Source organism: Prinia subflava, chromosome Z, assembly GCF_021018805.1.
Source record: "Prinia subflava isolate CZ2003 ecotype Zambia chromosome Z, Cam_Psub_1.2, whole genome shotgun sequence".
Classification (NCBI taxonomy): Eukaryota; Metazoa; Chordata; class Aves; order Passeriformes; family Cisticolidae; genus Prinia; species Prinia subflava.
Genome location: NC_086283.1, coordinates 81,605,393 through 81,626,924, shown reverse-complemented (window position 1 = coordinate 81,626,924; position 21,532 = coordinate 81,605,393). Strand labels below are relative to the sequence as shown.

The 21,532-nt window shown below is 40.6% G+C and overlaps 1 protein-coding gene across 3 annotated transcripts in view; it reads right to left on the bottom strand.

The window, feature by feature from the left end:
* The window catches only part of DNAI1 (dynein axonemal intermediate chain 1), a 147,668-nt gene that overhangs the window by 99,007 nt on the left and 27,129 nt on the right, over nt 1-21,532 (bottom strand). For 2 of the 3 annotated variants that reach the window (XM_063423542.1, XM_063423543.1), the window contains exons 10-12: nt 15,738-15,825; nt 14,906-15,023; nt 12,668-12,711 (exon numbers count right to left, since the gene is read on the bottom strand). In XM_063423542.1, the coding sequence (XP_063279612.1) occupies nt 12,668-12,711; nt 14,906-15,023; nt 15,738-15,825 (250 nt within the window). The remainder of the gene's footprint in view (nt 1-12,667; nt 12,712-14,905; nt 15,024-15,737; nt 15,826-21,532) is intronic. The other variant, XM_063423544.1, reaches the window with a different exon arrangement.

The window sequence follows — 21,532 nt, the reverse complement described above, 5'->3', positions numbered from 1 at the left end:
ACAATTCAGCCACAAGAGCAATTTAATCTTATTGCAGACAAACTGAGGTGCTTTAAAGGAAGCAAACGCAAAGCAAGGAGTAACAAACTAGCGAAGGTGGACTAGAACCAAGACTTATTGGGAATTTCCTATTGCATTCTAGGGCTCAAAGTGGAGCTGTGAGCTGGTCTCTCAGGATACAGGAAATGCAAAAGTTGCAAGTCATCAGATTTGCAAAGGCCCAAGCCCACTGGGATTTTACTAAGGTCACAAAACTCTATTTTTTTGGAAATCACTGCCTATGCCTTTGTGAAGTGACACTGCTTAGAGGGTCACCCAAGAAGAGAGACAAAAATTGCAACAGGGCTGCCAGTTTCCTGATATCTGGAGTGCTGCAATAGCAGGAAGTTTTCTTTCCACGTCTCAGCTTTATTATTTAAACAAAGTTCTGCTTCTGCTTCATTTCAGACCAAAACACTGCTAGACCTCATGGGAATAAAGGAAGGCTTTAAAACAAACAGATTCCACCCTGAAATTATAGAGGGCAAATAAAAAGAAATAAAGACCTTCAATTAATCACTAATCTCATAATGCCTTGTCATCTCTGAATGATTAGACCTGGAAATACCATGCCACACTCAGGGAAAAATTTCCCAGCTACGGAACAGAATCTACCTACTCCTTGAGAGACAAACTCCCAATGCTTGTATTACCTTTTCCACTTGTAGTTCCTTCTGTTTGCTCTCTTTCATAGGTCAAATAACTCTGCTGAAGAGATCATAAATCCTTATATTGTTTGCAAAACAATTTAAAATATATTATTTTTATCATAGATAAGAAGATAGGTATTCCATCACACCCTTGCTTGTTAATTTCTGTCCCACAGCCTGCTTTAAGGACATCTATGAAAAGAAACAACTATTAGTTAATATACTTGTTAAGTTATGACATACAAATATAGAGATATTTTGCCTGTAGTGGTTTGTAATAAAAACTATTAATATACACAGTTCTGCTTTTAAGGGTGGCTATTATGTGCAGTTTAGCAAGGGGCAGATCAAGGCATATAGTGATGATCCACAATGGGTATTTTGCATACTTTATTTTATGCATTCTGATTGATTATTTTCTGCACTATAACATGACTTTGAGGTGTTACTGACAAAAGTCTTGCTGAAGTTGAGGTAGACAATATCCACTGCTCTTCCCTCACCTATCCAGGTAGCTGTTTCATCACGGAAAGCAATCAGGTTGATCAAGCATTATTTACCCTTTGCAAATCCATGCTGACCACTCGTGACCACCTTCTTGTCATCCATGTGGTAAGAGACAGCCTCCAGAATGAGGAGCTCTACCATCTTTCCAGGGACTGAGGTGCGGCTGACTGTCTGCTAGTCCAGGCTGATCCCTGGATCTTCCCTCTTGCCCTTTCTGAAAACTGGGGTGACATTTACTTTCTTCCAGTCCTCAGACACCTTTCATGATTGCCACAACCTGTCAGAGATACTGTGAGCAGCCTTGCTATGGTGTCCATCAGTTCCCTCTGTGCTTGTTGATGCATTCCATGTGGGCCCAGGGACTTGTGCGTGTCAAGATCACCCAAGTGTTCTCTAACATGATCAAAGGAAAGCCTTGCTTGCAACATTTGTTTATGCTGATCTTTTGGGTCAGAGATTCCTGAGGACCATTCAAGTCAATGAAGACCAATGCAAGAAGGTGCTCAGTAACTCTGCCTTGCCTGAATTCCCTTACCAGCTTCCTTCCTCCATTTTCCTTTGTTTTCCTTTTGTTATTGATGTATTTGAAGAAGACCTTCTTGTTGCTCTTGACATCCTTGGTTAGAATTAATTCCAGATTGGCCTTGGCCCTCCTTGTCTCATTTTTACTTATTCTGTTAACATTTCTACATTCAGTCCAAGTGGCCCCTTCCCACTTCCATCTCCTGTGTGTTTCCTGCTTATCCTGAGTAATGACAGGAGTTCTTTAATGATGCACATAGGGCCTCTCATCTGCTTTACCTGATTTCTTGCTTATTGGGATGCATTGCTCTTAAGCCTGGGAAGAAGTGATCCTTGAATATCAACCAACTCTCTCAGACTCTTCTTCCCTGCAGGACCTGTTTCCACATAATTCTTCCAAGAAGAGTCCTGAAATCCCCCTCCTACTCCCAGGGAATCACTTGTCAAATTGCAGCCACCACAGAGGGTTCACCACTGAAGCACGCCCTTAGCTTGAAAGACTCTGAATGCAACTGAACAATGCAGATCACCCAGGCATATCTAAGCCTGCAACAGTAACCTTTTAAAAAATCATAACAGAATTCTGTACAAATTATTTATATGATCGAGTTTTTCAACAGCAATGCTTCACAGTGGCTGCACTCCCGTAGTCATGATGGATTAACAATAGTTCTATCTTCCTAACAAGGATTTAGAATCTTTTGAACTTTAATAGCTGATTAACCATAGGAAAGTATGCATTCACTGATAAATAAACCTTACAGAGCCAACAGTGTTTCCTATCTGTGTGGCTGATTTCACAACCATAGTTGCATCTGACAAGCAGAGCAAATGGAAAAACCTCTCAAGATCACTGGATCCAGAGACTTTTCTTGGGAGGCAACCAGAACACATCTGTAGCATACCAAACTCTCCCTTAAACTAATACATGTGCCTGCACAAGCCCTGAAAAGATCTTATGCCTCCCGGTTCACTTACAGAGCATTATGGAGGCTAAACCAAACAATTAATTGAGTTTTCCCTTATATGGACTCCTTCAAAGGACTGGAATTCCTCTGAAGAAAGTGACATACAAATCTGAGCTATTGTAAGGTAAAAAAAAAAAATTGAAATAATTATTTTTTGTGAATCTATACAAGTTACCAAACCTTATCCTTGAAGTTCTAATGCAAAGAATAAAATGAATGCTGGATCTTTGGTCTTATGACTGTTATTTCTCAGATACAAGTCAAAGCACTCAGATTAAGAAATCTGCTTTGTGCCTCATATCAAGATTTCAACTATGAAGTATAAAGCAAACAGAAGGTAACCAAGCCCTTTAAAATACAAAAGGAAATGGAAAAATAATTAAGTATCTGGCATGAGTAAATACATTACAGTTAAGTAACGCTGGCTTGTGTTTTATCCAGATTTTGCTTTCCTATTTATTGACCTAAGCACTGGATTATCAGAGAAACAGGTCATGTGTCAGGGTTGGTTGCAGGAATCGCTTGCTACTCCCTAAGAGACAGGGAGCTGATGCCCAAGCGCAATAACACAGGCAGCAGTACAGGGGCACTGTGGGCAGCCAGGGCCCATCCCACTGCTCTTGAGAAGATATGATGATGAAGGTGGTCAGGACCACTATAACCTCAGAGCCTGAAAAATTTTTTGCTACTTAGACTAGAGTGTGAGAAGTAGACTTGATTCCAGAACTTTTGCTACAGAAAAGTCAAGCTGTGCTGAAAATGTAACCTTAGTATTTGGAGGGAACTCAAAATAAAAAAGCAAATAGTGTTTACGTGAGAGAACACAGGCATAAGAACATCTGTATGGGGGGAAACAAATCTTCAAAATAAAGCAAAACTGATCCTTTTAAGAGAGAGCGTTTAGAACTGTTTTGTCTGTTCTCAGTACCTGTTGACTGTGTTCTACTGAGTCAAAGGATGTTTCAGTATGGACAGTTAGAAAGTCTTCTGGCAGATTTTCATCACAAGACCATCTCTTTGACATCAGTGACAAAGAGAGTTAACCTGTCTATCCTTGGATTCTGCTGTGCAAGTCCTACAAACAGAATTCCCATAGTAACTTAAGTGGAGCCATTTCCAGAGACAAAGCTAAGAAAGGAAAGGTGTCAGACTAGTTTTATTGAACAGGTAAGACTCTATGGTACACAAATATTTTGTCTCCTGTGGATAAAAATGCACGAATAAAACTAGCTGGGCTACACAGAGAAGTAAGTGGGTGGAATTTAATGGCTTGCAATGCACCAGAGACACAACAGGATGGCTCAACAGCTCTTTTGATCCCCAGGCTCTAGAAAATCTATTAATACATTTTTTTTCCCAAACACACCAACGGAGCTCTTTACTATTTCATGCATAACAAAACGCTACAGAAGAAGTTAATATTGTGAGTTGATTGAAAACTACATGTATTGAAAGGTTAAGACTCAGAAAAACCAGGAAAAGTTCACAGAATTTATATTACAAATCAGTAATTAAGTCTCCAAATGAAATATATTTTTCATATGATTCACTTTATGCATTATGGTTATTAGGTTATATTTACTAACAGAGTTGATAGTCTTTCTTTGATAGAAAGACAAGTTCTTTTTCTCCCTACATATGCAGTAAGAAATATTCAGTATTTCTGGAAACAAATTTTAAATTGGTATTTTAAGTAATTATGTTTAATTGACCACAATTGATTATCTCAATAAACCGGATGTATGATGGCTTAAATTTCTAACACTGATTCCACCAGGCAAGTTTTTCGAACACTGCCAGACCATGGGGGAGGATATGAATGTTTTGCAAATGAACTTCGAAGCATCAAACGGGAGACAGTGCAGAAAGAATTCCCTAAAACAGTTAGAAAAGTGAATGAATCAGACTCCTGAAAAATATAAAATATCTTGAACACAAGATTTCACTAGTTTAGGTCTTTAAATGAAGAAATCATATCAGCAACAGATCAAAACTTCAGAGAAGAAATATCATATCTAAAATCTCCACATTTTACATTTTCCAGAAGATGGTCATTTACCACATGCCAAAATTAATTGTTCTCAATTGCTTATCTGCTATTAACAGCCACACATTGTCTGTCCTGATTCATGTAGCTCCAGCTTTTCTTTGATCTTGTTACATGATTTGTCTGCCAGATTAAAGGTCTCTTTGTTACGTGATCTGTCTTCCCAATACAAGGAGTTAACAGACCACAATCTAATGATTTAGTAAGATTTTTTTTTGACAAGCTGAACAAACTGAATTCCTTGAATTTGTTTCCCAGGTCAGTCACTCTGTTCTTAGATCATTCTTTCTTTGTTGAATCCTTCCCAGTTTGTCACCCTTCTCCTCAGCGTGTCATCAGTGATGAGCATGCCTTTCCAGGCTACTCATTTCAGCATTAAATTAAAACCTGCACTTAAAAGTTCTTTCAGCACCTCAGTTCCTTTGCAACTCTTCTCTATAGAGCCAATGAACTCTGATGAAGTTCAGCATTGGGGTTTCTACACAAAACTTTTTAAAAATCATTGCACTTGAAAATAGGGCTTCCCTCTGTATGTGTACACAGCTTGATTTTTTTGAACACGGTGACATAGAATGATGCCTTGTATTCTGCTACAAATGGGATATAAATTGCTCTTTGAATGGTTGTTCCATTTTTTTGACACCTCCCAGATATTTATCTCATCAAAACTTTTTGTCGGTAGTGATTTAATGGATAAAATAATATATTACCATTAGACCTAGTTACTAATGGCTTTTGATTATGCTTGCCTAAGAGGCATCTGATTGCTACGTTTTATTTCCTATTTTATTCCCCACCAGCCTCTTTTAATTAATATGATGTATTAATGGAAAATTCCTTTCAGCTTTTAAAAGTCACATAGCACAAACAGCACTCTTAAATTAGTACACAGCAGGCCCAAGTCCTCCTGGGACTTGGGCTTGCTGTGTACTAATTTAATTGTGGTGATATTCAGTGCCCACACAGAGGTTTTACAGCAATTCACAAATAAGGCCTACAAATTTCCTTTTAATTCTTCTCTCTGCTTGTTCTACTGATGCTTGCTTTCTGTATTGTAATAATAACCCCTTACAGTAGCAACTAAAATATAATCAGTTAAAATCACTGGTGGCTATGCAATCATGTATGTTTTATTTCTGTGATTGTCTTCTCTTTTTTTCTCAATACAATTTCACTACTTATATTTAGATACCACTAACTCTTGCAACTACCAGTAATAACTGGCACCACAAGCATTTGCAAAAGGAAACAGTCTTTCAATTTACAGCACAAATATCCAAAATATAAATAAAAAATACATTCACAGCTAAAAGGAAACAACTCAGACTCTGCGGTGGTACGATGTAGTTCTCAATCCTGTTACCAGAAACAGTGAGTGAGCATCATGGGTCTTTTACCACTGAAGATGTATTTATCAACTTGCATGCTGGGGACATGACTGAATGAACATGAAGACATTTTCCCAAAGCTGGAATCTATTACAGCATATAAACAGCAAACTGAATCCAGACTGCAACTTGAACTTCTCTTTGAGTGAAGTGTGTGGGTCACATGAATCTCTAACAGCCTTTGGTAGTATTCAACTCAGAAAACTTCAATAGCTTCATTGTGGTGTCTAAAAAGTCTGACAGTCAGTGCTGTACGGTCCAGCATACAGACCATTATGTGACTGGGGACATGCCAGCCCCTCCTCTCCAGTGCAGTCCCCTCACATGAATTGCATGTACACACAGCCTTACACTAGAAAAAGAATTTCATCCAAGCAATATAAAATGCTTTTTCTCTGTCTCCAAGGTCTTAAATCTCTATTCTCAATATAAAAAAACAAAAAAACCAAAAAAACCAACTCATGTAGCTTAGAGAAAGATTAGTAGGGATTTCTGTTCCCAGGAGTCTTCTCTGCCTTTTCTGGGAACATAATTTAAATACACAAACTTATTGGAAGAGACTTTCTGAGAGCTGTTTCAAAGATCTGAATTTTTTAGGCAGTATTCAATCCTCTTGGTGCTTTCAGTTAAAGCTTTTTGGTCATTCATCAGAAAAATACCAAATTTAACTGCAGCTTGTTATGTAAATCCATTCCAGACTATGTTCCACATCCTCATCCTGCATCACAACCTTTAAATCTACCACTGCAGAGAAGAAAACACAAGTAAACATCTGGCACATTTTGTAACACTGAGCCTTCTTAAGCCCGCTGTTTCTTCTTAAGCCTATACTGTTAAATCAAAGTTTTTAGGCTTTCTAATGTTCTGCTTCTCAAACATATGTTTCTGTCCTTGTCACAAGGCTTGTCTGTCATCTACAAGGCTATGCTGTCAGTGATGACAGGAATTATAGTGTATGCAATCATCATTAGGTGGACTAAGTTTAGACCTCAAACCATGTTTTAAATAAAGTATTATCTTGCATGGAGATGGACTAATAACTTTCTGAAATTATTTTCTGTTCTATTTTTTATGATTTTCTGATGTGTCAAAGAGCTCGCTCCCTAAATATCCTTCTGGACAAAATGTCCAGCTTGTAGATAGATAATTACATCATGCAGTGGGTGAACACTAGCTGATGCATAGGACACAAAGGGTTACAGTACCTGGTATTACATCAGGCTGACAGTTAATCACTGGTGGGATTCTGCAGGGCTCCATCTTGGGCCAGTGTTCTTCAATATCTTTATAAAAAACTGGGACATAGGTCTCAAAGGAATATTAAGCAAGTTTGTCCATGATACTAAATTGGAATGAGCTGAAGTCTCCCTCAAAGGCAGAGAAGCCCTGCTGAGAGACCTTGACACATTAGAGAGATGTGCAATCAGCAATCATATGAAGTTTGACAGAGACAAGCGGCAGATCCTGCACCTGGGAACGACAGGCCTGGATGTACAGACACACTGGGGAATGAGATGCAGAAATAAGTGCCAGGGAAAGGAACCTGGGGGTCCTGGTTGATGAGAAGTTGGACATGAGTCAGCAGTGCTCTGGCAGCCAGAAGGGACATCCTTGTCGGGGGGGGAATCAGGCATTGCCAGCTGGGCAAGGGAGGGGATTGTCCTCCTCTGCTCTGCACTGGGGCAACCTCACCTCCAGTGCTGGGGACAGGTTTGGTGCCACGATACAACATGGATAATAAGGTGAGTAGAGAATATCCACAGGAGGGCAACAAGGATGATGAAAGGCCTTGAGGGGAAGCCACGTGAGGAGTGGCTGAGGTCACTTGGTCTGTTCAGCCTGGAGAAGAGGTGACTGAGGGGAGACCTCATTGCAGTTTCAACTTCCTCATGAGGGGGTGAGGAGTGGCAGGCACTGATCTCTTCTCTGTGACTGGTGACAGAATGTGAAGGAATGGCCTGAAGTTGTGTCAGGGAGGTTTAGCTTGGATATCAGCAAAATGTTCTCCCCTAGAGGGTGGCTGGACACTGGAACAGGCTCTCCAAGGAACTAGTCAAGTACCAAGCCTGACAGAGCTCAAGAAGGATTAGGAAAACACTCACAAGCACATGGTGGGGTTCTTGGGGGTGAGACTGTGTAGAGCCAGGAGTTGGGTTCTGTGATACTTGTTGGTCCCTTCCGTTTCAGGACATTTTATGCTTCTATGGTTCTCAATTGTTATTTATATAATTTGATGGAGATCTCACAAAAAACTTGAAGGATTTATCTACATTTCAGGAGAAGCTAACAAGTAGTTAATATGAATTAATGATCACAGACCTTATCTATATGCAGTGGGATTCTTTCAGTGTAAGGACTCCAATCTTCCTGAATTATCTCACCTATTATCTAGATCCCTAGACCTAAGGAGAGGGTAAATGTCTTGTCAAAACTGCCATCTCTTTTGTCAGGATGACTGATAGAATAACTGTGCTAACAAAAGTATGAATGCATTCATTCAGCATCCAGTTAAGTATATAATAAGATATGATTTTAACTTGCGTGGCATTGAATCAGCAAAGTACACACTAACTGGATTAAAAAAAAAATTTACTACCAGAGCCTAAATTTTGGCTGTTTAGAGCATTAGCATGTGTGACCGTCTAGGAAAATGTTCTCAGAGATAAAGGAGTGAATGAGAGCTGGGAGACATTTAGAGACATTTTTCTTAGGGTGCAAGAGCTCTCAATCCTGACACTCAAGAAGTTAGGATGGAGAGCCAAGGCTTAGCCATCATCATCACAATAATCTCTTCAGCCCCTGTCTCCTCAACATTTAGCACCTTCCATCCCATTTTATGCTGATGACCATGTCTGGAGGCTGAGGAAGACGTGGACCTGTTGGAGTGAGTCCAGAGGAGATCACAGGCATGATCAGATGGCTGGAGCACCCCTACTATTAATACAGACTGAGAGAGTTGGGGTTGTTCAACCTGGAGAAGAGAAGGCTCTGGGAAGACCTTATGTGGCCTTCCAGTACTTAAAGAGAGCTTATAAAAGAGATGGAGGGTGACTTTTTACATAGGTAGATAGTGACAGAACACGGGATAACTTTCTTAAACTGAGAAAAACAGAGAGTTTAGATTCAATATTAGTAATACATTCTTTACTGTGAAGATGATGAGACACTGGAACGGGTTGCCCAGAGAAGCTGTGGGTCTCCTATGCCTGTAAGTGTTCAAGGACTGGTTTGATATCCTGAGCAACATGATGTAGTGGGTGGCATTCTTGCCAGTGGCAGGGGGATTTGAATTGAACAATTTTAATGTTCCTTGTAACCCAAATCACACTCTGATTCTATGACATCTTACTTGTGTCTCTCAAATTCATATTTGGCTGAAAAATATTTTGCTAGAAAACGAAGTATTTGGCCTAGAACAAGTCTCCAGGGCTTGAAACAGACTGTACAAATCTAAGTGATGTAACATGAAGCTCATGTCAGTTTTTATTAAATATTTTGAGTGAGTAGTGGTTTGGGAATTCATTACTAATTATTTTTCCCACTATTTGTTTTCTAGAAAGAGGGAAATGAGGCATCTTGTAGAAAAAGAGGAGGCAAATAGCACATCTCCATGCATATCTCCTCTCAGACCCCCCCAGAATGACTTTTTCCCTCTGTGAGTGAGCTAGTTTTACTCTTCATTTTCTTGATTCTAATCTAATTAAATTCCCTGATTCTGAAAATGCCTATGAAATAGAGAGGCAAACAGGAAGAGGCAGTACCTTGCTGTAAATGCCACTCAGTTCATTTCTCCTCCCTCTGTTCCTTCTAAAGCACCCTAAGCATGTCCTATTTGGGAATACCCTTATTGCAGTGACCAACCATCCATCAGCCTCACCCAGTGCAGGCCAGTAAATAAAAAATTATCCATTGTCATGGGACAGTTGATTTGAGAAATGGGAAATGCAAGACTGTCCTGTAGGTATGCCCAATCTCTCTGTAATTACCTGTCTCTGTGTTATAGGAGAATGCAATCAAAGCTGTTCCACCATTACTCTTCAGCTTCAGAGAGCCTGTGGAAGTCTGCTAGGAGCCGGCTCGTCTCCATGAAAGGTCTGGTCTGGATTTGACACTGATATAGTTTGATCACAAAGCTGCAGCCACTCTTACTTTGGATGCATTCACACTAGTGTAAGGACCCCATGCCAGCATTACGCTGATTTTACACTAGAAAGCTAGAACAGTGTATTTATCTTTACCTGCTTTGCTTCTGCCTACATGAAGACCTATTTCAGACTGTGAAGAAATGAGTAGACATCTTTGCCAAGTACCTCAGATTGCCAGTGCATTGTGTGTGAGTCCATACTCTCCATACATCCTTGTGAGTGGCAAGCTACATCCATTAAATCCAACGAAACTCTGGGATAAAATACATTGGCCATAGAGACAATGTTTTTCCCTACTCAGATCATGTGCTGAGAGTTGGAGCCTCACATAAAGAGCCAAGCCTGAAGCCTGTCAGCGGCACAATTCCTTTTGGAACACGAACTGAGGCGATGGCAAAGACCTGAGCTTGTATTCATATAGTTCCCAGCAGGGCAGAACACAAGCCCAACACCCACTAGAGGCTCTTTGAACCCTGCATTGCAAGCTGTCAGTGTAGCCAGAAACCCAGCAATCTCATTTACGCAAAAACAAAAATAGAAAGACAGCTCCTCCTCATGGGACTAAAAATTAGTTCCAGACAGGCAGCATAAACCCTAAATTGCAAATCATGATGACAATATTTCCTTGTTCAGAATAACCTGTCTCATGCCAAAGAAACACTGTTAGCCTCAGAAACCCCATCCAAATAAATCACTGGAGAAGACTGCAAAAATAGGGTACAAAAGCAAGGAAGAGGCTAGGGCCCTCTCTGTAAAGAAAGCACCGACCACACTCTGGAGTGGTGTCAACCCACAGTAAACAAGGGATCTTTTGTTTCAAAAAGTACACTTTAGGCAGTAAGACAAATGTGTTGTATCTTGGCAGTGCTCCCAAATGCCTACTGCAGAGAAGACTGGTGATGTAATTGCAGCCACACCAGACCCAAAGATATTCCAGTGATTGTGTGAATCTAGGATCATTTTCTCTGTGCTGGATTTATCTCACTTCACTTTGGTCGTCTAAGAGACAAGCACACAGGCTAGGTGCTCTGCCCCTGCTCAGTTGTGAGGAAGGATTATCCCTTCCAGAGAGCCACTTAGCTCCTCCCTTGAACATCAGGATGGACGGCCTCTGGATGTGCTGACCTCTCCATGCTGACTAAAGGGGGAGTCTAGAGCAGACACTCAGCTCTCAGCTGTTGCCCTCAGCTGGCTGAGACAAGCTATGCCCTCTGTCCTCTATAAAAATGGGATAAAAAGATTTCTGGCTCTCTTGTCCACTTATGTGGCAAGCCACTGAATTAGAGTCTCCCACCCTTTGCATCTCTGTATTGCCTTCAGCACAATGGACCCTAGCAGAACTAACTAATATTTTTGCACAACCCAGAAAGGACACTAGTCTTGCCTAGTGTATGAAGCGTATGAAATTAGAACAATTGCTTGAATAAGTTAAGCAGGAAGATTACCTTCCTTGAGCTTGTACCTCTCCTCTGGCACCTGGGTGCCTGGGCAATAGGAAGGCACTGCTAAATTCCTGCACTCTCTCAGCACAGGTATGTAAGAACAATAATATTTTGCTGTGCTATACAAGGGCAAGGACATCCTGAGCACCTGATACCATGCTTTCTTTTGCAAAAGCTGATTCTAACCTGCTCTTCAGAATAGCTGCTGCCTGCTGAATTAAAAAGAGTGTCAAGCCAATTTAGACTTCTTGTAAACTAACAAGAACATTTCCAGAGCTCAGATGGAGTGAAAGTCAAAAGAAAAATGTAAATTTAAAAGGAAAATGAAATTTTGCAATTTTGCAGGCAGAGCACAGTCCTTACCAGTATAAATAAAGACAACCCATCTGGTTCCACTGTTAGAGCACAGAAAAAGATATAAGAATGAATACATATTTGGGATGATACCAAAGGTTCCTGTAGCCAAGTATTTTACACCAACATGCAGCAATTGTTTAAATTGAGAACATCAGCAAATACAGTCTGTGCCCTTGTATGTACTCAAGCTTCCAGCAACTCACAGCTATCAACTTACTGAATCAGGTGGTATATCCCTCCAACAGCAAACTGGTCCTCCATAAATCTATCTAAACTGTTTTGAAACCATGTGTATTTCTTTTCTCCAGACCACAAAGAAAGGAAGAATAGTTCAGCAATTTCATTATGTATCACATCCTGTTTTAAATTTGATTTAGTCCTACAATAATTGCTGTCTATGCCTATATATTTCTGAATGTTCATGTCATGGACTGGAAAGGCCTAATCCCTGTATTGAGTTAAATCTCAATTTATTGCTATGAAGTTAGGTGAGTCCTTGCTATGAGATGCAATCCATGCCTCAGAGGATTGTCTGAATTGATCTCAGAGCACTTGTTAAATATTTTAAATCTTTCAATGATTCTTTTGCATTTAATACTTACAAGAGCCGTACCCCACTGCAAATAGGTCCTTGTACTTTGGATTCCTGTAATGAGAAAATATATATAAGATTGCATTTATTATTAACCACATAGTTCCACAGCAATGCAGTGTTCCATACATTAACTTCAGAGTCCATTCTCACAGGACTGCACCCAGTCTGAGGGCTCTGCCCTTTGCCATATACACTAGTAGCGTTTGTAACTTGTCCAAACCAATGATGCCCAAAAAAGCACAACATCAGATGATCAAAACAGTAGATGAAAAAGATAAAAAGACAGACATGTCAATCTCCAGCAGTTCTTGGCTTATCCATTTCATGATTTACTTTTAAAAATCTGTAAGGAAAGCAAAAAAGCTGTAAGGAAAGCAAAAATGCAGGAATATATTGGTTCTCATCTTTCAGTGGCAAGAATTAGAGTTTCTAAATCAATAAACTCACCTTCCCTACCTGCTATTAAATTATGAGAGATGCTTCCAGAGACAGTTATCGGTTCATAAATTCATGATCACAAACACAAAGCAGGAAGGGAAATTCCCTTCTGATCCAGCTGCTGAACAGTGTATTTCCTGTGGCAAATACTGATAATGAGCAATTAGCTATCTACTATGTCTTCTAAAGTCCCTTTACTTGAAAAACATCTACCCTCTCTACAACCTCTTCTGTGGGTGGTAGGTTACTGTAGGTGGGGTTTCCATGGGATGAAGATCAGTACTGTTGTTACCCCTGAGCTCATACCGTACAATCAGTGGGTAACAATTCCATGAAATGAACACATGTGGAAATTATGTAATGAGTGTTTTCTCTGACTTGCTACTGTGAACTGATAAAATAAACTCACTTCTCTTTTCATTTCTCCTTTTTCATTTGAGTTAATACCTAGGCATCCTAATGCTCTTGTTCTTTTCACTAAATGAACCATCGCTGCTAAAAATGAGAGAGTAAAAATTGAATTAGAAAAGCTTATTCCATAAAGCAATTTGCAGTTCTCAGAGTCATCTTTCTGTTATCATTTCCTGGAGACAAGTTTAACAGCAGTACAAACTACCTAATAAAGATGCCTTTTCTCCCAATTTTGCTTCTCATTTTTACTGTTATCTCTAATTTTCACACAACTGCACACTTGATACTCTCTTACATAATACCACAGTGGCTTGACAAGCAGAAGACAGAAATTCTGCTCTATCTCTCCATAGATTCTCCTTGCCAAGGCACAAACATGCTCACACAAACAAGTAAGAGGAGGCATAACTGCAGGGGAGCACAGGGTAGGGTCTGACTAGGTATGTATCCTGTGCAGTGCATGAACCAAGCCAGTTCTGAGGAGGATCAAGCACATTAAAAAGTGAAAGGACTAATTTGTGTTACTGATAAGTGGGTTTTTTCACAGTAATAACCATAGCAATAATATCTCAGAACAAAAAACAGTCGATTTGCAAGTATCAGGTATCAAGTGTTTGCAAGTATCATGATAATTTTTGGACTGACCCAATATGTAAAAGTGGACTGTAGGGAAAATGTCTACTGCACTGAACTGTGCAAGATCCCAATACACAAATACCTGTCCTCTGGAGGGGAAGCCCTATGACGAGTGCCTGAGGTCACTTGGTTTGTTCAGCCAGGAAAAGAGGAGACTGAGCAAAGACCTCATTGCATTTAAAATGTTATTGTGAGAAGAGGAAGGGCAGACATTGATCTCTTTTCCACAGTGAGCAGTGACAGAAGCCAAAGGAATGGCATCAAGCTGTATCAGGAGAGCTATATCGGATTTTAAGAACAGGTTCTTTACCCAGAGGGTGGCTGGTCACCCAGGGAAGTGGTCACAGCCTGACAGAGTTAAGAAAGCATTTGGTCAACACTCTCAAGCACGTAGCAGGATTTTTGGGGCTGTCCTGTGCAGGGCTGATTCCTACAACATGCTGTCCAAAGATATGGCACTTCTATCCCAGCTTTCCCAAGAAAGTGCTCTGTTAACTGCACTCACTTTTCCCCAGTGCTGCACTTAGCCTGCTCTGCCTTCAATTTCTGCTGAAGGGCACAAGCCTGCCACACTCAGCCTTGCACAATCTTCTCTGCAACCAGAAGCACCAGGCACATTTCAGTGCTGCCCAAGCAGCCGACTGTAATAAATCAAACCCGTGTTCCCAGAGAAATCAGCCCTGCCTCATAAGATCCCATTACATTACATCCCACTCCCCTACACAACACTCAAGATTAAGTTTGGAATGAAGGGACTTACCAGGAGATGGCAGTAACTGCAAGTTTCTTGGTTTTTTCATACTGGAACTTCCAGAGTGGGAGGAGGGTTCCTTCCTGGCCTCTGAATTCATCTGATGCATCCTCAAAATATTTAAAATCTAAAAAAAAAAAAAAAAAAAAAAAGAAAAGGTCCCAGTATAAAAATTAGAAAGAAATCAGCACAGATCAGTGTCAGGGAAGCTTTAAAAGACAATCTATTATGCTCACAGCCCCTGCACAACCCAATGGTTAGCGTAAAATCTGTCTCAGTTCTTAACTCCAAACCAGCAACTCAGCCTTTTAAATGCATTTTACCAAATCCTCACACATATTGGAAGAATAAAAATCAAACTGATGATCAGCAGACAACGGATTAACAAGGATCACACAAGGGTGTGACTTTAGGCCACTCCCAGAGCTAGACATGCCCCTTCAGGAGGAAGCTGAACAGAGATTGTAAAATGACATCAAGACTGAGTACGTTGCTGTGGTTGGTATGTGAGCTGAGATCAGCTCTGCTCTGACTGCTGTCACCAGCACGTGCATCCAGGAGTGAAGTACTGCTGAGGGAAGGAAGTGCTGCAGGGAGGGCAGTGCCCACCAGACATGCTGTCCCCAGCCAGCTCAGAACAGGGCTAATTGGCATGCTCTTTGCATGCCCATGGTCCAATGCACTATTTGCCTTACGTGGGTCAGCAGGCACTTAGACCTGCTCATTTCACTCGTTTCTCTAGTCTGTTCTGTTCTGTCTTGTCCTTACTGTGGTTGCACATACTTATTTGAAGGACTGACACTTCAGACTTAAGTTAGAAGCACCTCTCAGTGGGCCATACCTTGTGCAATGTCATCATACATGTTCAGGTTCACCATCCGTTCCGCTATTTTAGCAGCCTTTGCGACCCTGCTTAGAGAATCAATGTGCTGAAGAGAAAGGAAAGGAAGAGAAAATGTATTTCCTGTCTGCTTACAGGTTCCTTAGGTCTCATGTGACTGAAAAACTTGAGTCCATTGATCCTGAATACAGATTAATTCGAAATATGTCATACCAGCATCTAATGACACAATCACTTGAAAAAATATAATTGCTTTATTATAAATTTAGCAAGATGCCATTCACAGCTGAGCTGCAGTAACTTCAGTGTTTGTTACTAACTTAGCTCAATACAAGTACTTACCTATAAAGGTAGATAAGAGTCTTTTCCTTCAAGTTAACTCCTGAAAGGATGACCTAAAAGGATGATTCCTACCCTGTCGGAGTCTAGAACATCCCTCTGGCCACCCAGGAGGGTTTGGAGACCGGACAGGGGGGTCTGGGATCTGTACAGGGGGGTCAGTTAGACCCCCACAGGTCCCAGGAGGACACTGCCTCTGATCCCTGTCCATGGGAGTGAACACTCACATGCAGGAAGAATCACAAATCCTAAGAATTTGAAATAAGTAGTGGATGGTTTATTATAGAATATAAATATAGAAATTAGGATTCTTAGCATATGGGGCTGAAGAGACAAGATGGAGGAATTGGGGAGTGGCCCCTGTCTTCCTTGTTCTTGTTCTCGTCCCCCATCTTGTGCTGAGTTGGGTTTTAGAGATTGGTTTAGAGTAGAACTGACATGTTAGTATAGGTAATAGGTATTGGTAAAATTTTGTAAATAAAAAATACGTCTCGGACAGTGGTTGGGTCAGGGGTACCGTACATAAGGTACGGGGCTCTCTGATCCGCCCAGTCCGCCGCGTGTCCTGCTCTGCGGAGACACCTTGCAGAGCTGAGAAAGAACTAAGAGAAGGTACCCTGCCAGGGAAGTGTTTGGCAGAGCTGAAAAAGGACTGAGATAATGAAGAATAAACGGCCTTGGAAATGTGCACCGGCGGACTCAGTTTGTCGTCTCTACCTCTGGTGTGTAACACTTAGGGCAAAGAGAAGACTGAAAACCTTATTACCTCTGGGAACAGCAACCCAGGGGAAACTCCTAGGGAACAGCAACCTTGGGAGACCCTTATTACCTTGGGGCCAGCAACCCCAGGGAGAATCTCAGGGAAACTACAACCCTGAGACTACCCCATCTCATTGCAAAACAGTTCATCAGATTTGGTGATGAAGTCAGACAATTTTGATCATGCATGAGCATTCTGTCATCTCAACATGGAGAGCTCTGAGGTCTCATGCATTAAGTAAACACTGCAGTATTTAGGAGTCCTTCAGTCAATCACTGGGTAATTCCAACCTGATCCATTCACACATCCATGGACAAGCGGAGAAAAGACAGCCCAGCAGGGGTTGTTTGTCTATTAGCAGATGGCTGGTTTGTATGTTTATCTGACAGAGCTCTCTGGCTGATCACCATATCTTACTAAACTCCATTCTCAACTATTTTTTGTGAGTATGCTCTCTATACTCTGTGTGTGTAAATGTGACCACTAGTGAAATCCAAACTGGACTAACTAGAAAGAAAGACAAGAAGCCTGTCTGCCAGCAGTGGGAAGAACAAAGCTTGAAAGTCCACAGTGCTGGACCATATAAATATGATGTCATCACAGCTTTGTGCAATGATGTCAGAATGCCAAGGCAGATCCAAAGTGGTCTGAGAGCTTGCTGCTCCAAGTACCTGAATCCCCATCCACTACTGCTGCCTCAAAGCCCCACCAGTGTTTCAAAGCCTTTAATCTTCAAACCTCTGCTATGAACTGATGGCTGCCAGCACAGTAAGATTTCTTTCATAGTGATAACACTGGAAAGAAACATGCCATTCTTGACACAGCTCAGAGAGTACCCTCAATATGAAAAAAAAAAAGTGAAATGGGTTGACCAAACTACACGGCACAGTCAGAGTCAGAACTAGGAACATGACTTCAGATTATGTGTGTCCAGCCCTCTGCTTCTTTCCTGGGCTCTGCAGAGACCCAAGGGAGATTGAGTCTCATTCAAAAAGCATGAAATTAATAGGACTACATAGAGATGAGAGGACAAAGAGAAAAAAAAATCTATAAACAGTTACATTTTTTATAAATCCATGGTTTGCTTACACCTCCAATAATGGGTGCAGTCCTCTTTTCCCATTCCAGAAAAAAAAAATAAGTAGAAGTTGAAACCAAGTTCAGAGAAAGGCAGCCAATCAAGGCAGGGGATTCTGCCCCTCTGCTCTGCTCTGCTGAGCCCCAGCTGGAGCTCTGCATCCAGAGTTAGGGTCCCAGCACGGGAAGGACAGGGAACTGCTGCAGTGAGCCCAGAGGAGGCATCAATGTGATCAGGAGCTAGAGTCCCCCTCCTATGGAGACAGGACAAGAGAACTGGAGCTGTTCAGCCTGGAGAAGAGAAGGCTCAAGGGAGACCTTAAAGCACTTTCCAGTGCTGAAAGAGGAGCTACAGGAAATATAGGAAGGGACGATTTATCAGGAAGTACAGTGACAAGGTGAGTAACACCTGTTTTAAAATGAAAGAGGGTAGATTTGGATTAAATATTATGAAAAAATTCTCTACTGTGAGGGTGTTGGGGCAGTGGCACAGGTTGTCCAGAGAAGCTGTGGACGCCCCACCCATGGAAGAGTTCAAGGCTCAAGAGTTGGATGAGGCTTGGAGCAACCTGGCCTAATGGAAGGTGTCCCTGCCCATGGTACGGTGGTTGGAATGAGATGATCATTAAGGTCCCTTCCAACCCAAACCATTCCATGAGTTTATGACACTACGATTCCACAAATTTTATTTTTGGGGGTCAGTGGGAAGCAGGCTATGAATTAAAAAGAAACAAAACAAAAAGCAAAACATCCTTGTAAATGCAGAAACAATATATTATTAATTTTTTTTCTGCAAAACAGGAAACTCTCCAGATGAATCAAAAAAGTTTTAAGTGAGCTAGATAGCTTTTCTGCCAGGTAGCTATGCTGTTATCAAGACATCCATGACTACCTTTTTGATATTAGAAGTGGATGAAGGTAAGTTATTTACTCTTTGTATCCTGTCCTGTTTCAGATTTTATTTATTCTGTATGCTACTGAAATATAACTTCAAAGGAAGTCCTAGGCCTAATTTCTCCTTCAAAAAAAAATTCTTTTTGAAACACACTTTTCCACCTTAGCTCAATTCTGAGCTAGCTAGCCAAATGCAAGGAGAGCGCATAGGATAACATTTGTTTATTTCTCTGCATACATTATTTTTAGAACAGCAATATTTTTAATTGAATCATATGTAAGATTCATAATGGACTAATACTTCGGAAAAAAATATCTTGGTCTTGCTCTGGAATTCCTTATCACTAATTGCCTTATACTTGACTCTCAGCAGATGGCTAGTTCCTATAAACTGAAGCATGAAAAAAAGCTTCTACTGGTGTGTAACTGCATATCCAGGAGACAAACTCCACACTGAAATCAGCACAATAATTGCCTATGACTCTAGCAATATATATTGTGACTAGAAGAGCCCCTGGTTTGCAAAGAAAGAAGAACAGTTCAGGGCTGTTGTCATTTGTTGCCCAGCCAACACCTGAAAGCAAACACCAACTGTAAATCCCAAATAAAGTCCCCCAGCTCAAATCATGTCAAGCAGCTATTAAATTCCATAACTGTACTCATCTGTTCATTTTCACTCTTTGCTTTTAATTCTGATAAACTGCAAACAGAAAATTGAAGACAGGTGAGTCAGTAGCAACCCATGCACTCCTCAGGATGACCAGGAACAGGTGAACAATAATGTGAAAGTTAATTGCATTCTAAATTCTCCTGTTACATGAAAAATAACAGTAGCCATCATCCAAGAGCTTCCAAGTGATATTTGTGACCCTGTCTCACCAGGCACATCTCAGACAGGGATAATGCTACTGTGACATAGACGAGTGAGACAGAACCTCACATGATTCAGGAACGTACATTTCTCTGTTAAATATAAATTTTGTTTGGACTTCTTAGGACAATGATCAACCACCTCTATTTCAGAGATTAAAGACTGTTCCACTGCAGAAAGTTCCTGCTTAAATTTCCTATTTTAATTAATTAAATTTAATTTATATTTTAATTTTTATATTCCTAATTGGTTGACATCATCAGTAGTTCTGTTGACACTATCCTCTTCCTTAGTAATTCTCTCTCTCTGTTATCCAGAGTCCCTGCCTACCTTTGCATTAACAGACAAACATGATAAGATTTTCTAGTGTCGTATATTCAAGCTTTCAATTTCTTATATTTTCCAACTCTATGCAGGTTTGCAAACATCTTTGAAAAGAGGTGATCAAAATCACATACGCCTGTTCTACTCCTGAAAAGGTATCACCTTACATAGCATAAATATCTTCTCTACTATTCATCACAGGGCAAATTCCAGCAAAGGACTTGACTCTCATAGCCACAACTCACCAACCAACATGGAGTTGCTGGAGAAACACACTCATGTTTCTCCCTGTCATTACAGACTGTAAGCCTGCTCCTTTCATACTCCGAAATGAAGTCTTCCACTCCATCAGTTCCTTCCAAGCTGTAATAACAACAACTTTTCTGGTCTATCTAATAATTGCCTAATGGCACTATAGCAATAGTTTACAGAATTCTAGCTAGATTACCTTTCTGAGGAAACTTTCCTTCTTCAAGAAAAACACAACTTGCTTTTCATTAAAAAAGGAGATGAGATTGTTTGGACACAGCCTACCTTTGGTAAATATGTGCTATTTTTGCTATTCTATTCCATTTCATATTTAATACCTGTTCTGTATTTTTTTCCTCCTATTAATTATGTTGCCTCATGTGCTGGTAAAGGTCAGACTGATGGTGACATTTTTACCTCTCTTACATACAACACGTCCTTGTTATGGTCCACTCACATTGCTCCACCCCTCTTTGCATTCATTCAAAATCCTTAAGTCAGACTTGTGGTTTCATGCCTTGCATCAATTACATTAAGCTCTGCTTCAGATACTGTCATTTCTAAATTCATTCAAGAACATAAGAAGTGTTACGGATCAGACCAAGCAGGTCTCTGGGTCAGGACTGTGGAATCATAGAATCATCTGTGTTGAAAAAGACCTTTAAGATCATTAAGTATCCTCCCTGTAATCAGAGCCATAAACAGATGGTACAGGAGCAGAAAGAGCAGGACAGGCAGATACAACACTTCTGCCTAGTTATCTCTGCTTCCAGATATTTTCAGCTCAGAAAATTTCACATCATTCCACTTTGGTATTCTGTGTTATCCATGGTCTGTGTACTGCCTTGACTAAATACTGAAGAAAAGTTGCAAAAGTTGTATCATCATTATTAGATGTAGCACACTCTTTCCTCATTACTTCCATTTGAGGGAGAAGCACATGGAGAGATTTCTAGGAGTTCCTCATCACATCTCCAGTCAAATACTTCCTGTTATTCCAACTTCTATTCCCTCATTCATCTTCTTTATAAAATTCTCACCCTTCCTTCTGTTGAAGGAAGGACCTTGATTATCCCCCTTCCTTTCCTGTTGGCTACCTCTATTTTCTGTTTTGCTAAACCACATCTTTCTTACTTTTCCTAATTCTTCAGTGCAATACATAGCCCCATTTTAATTCTTTTCCCCTAGCAAGAAGCTTCTGTCAAGAACTGTGAAGACTCTCCTCTCCTCTCCTCTCCTCTCCTCTCCTCTCCTCTCCTCTCCTCTCCTCTCCTCTCCTCT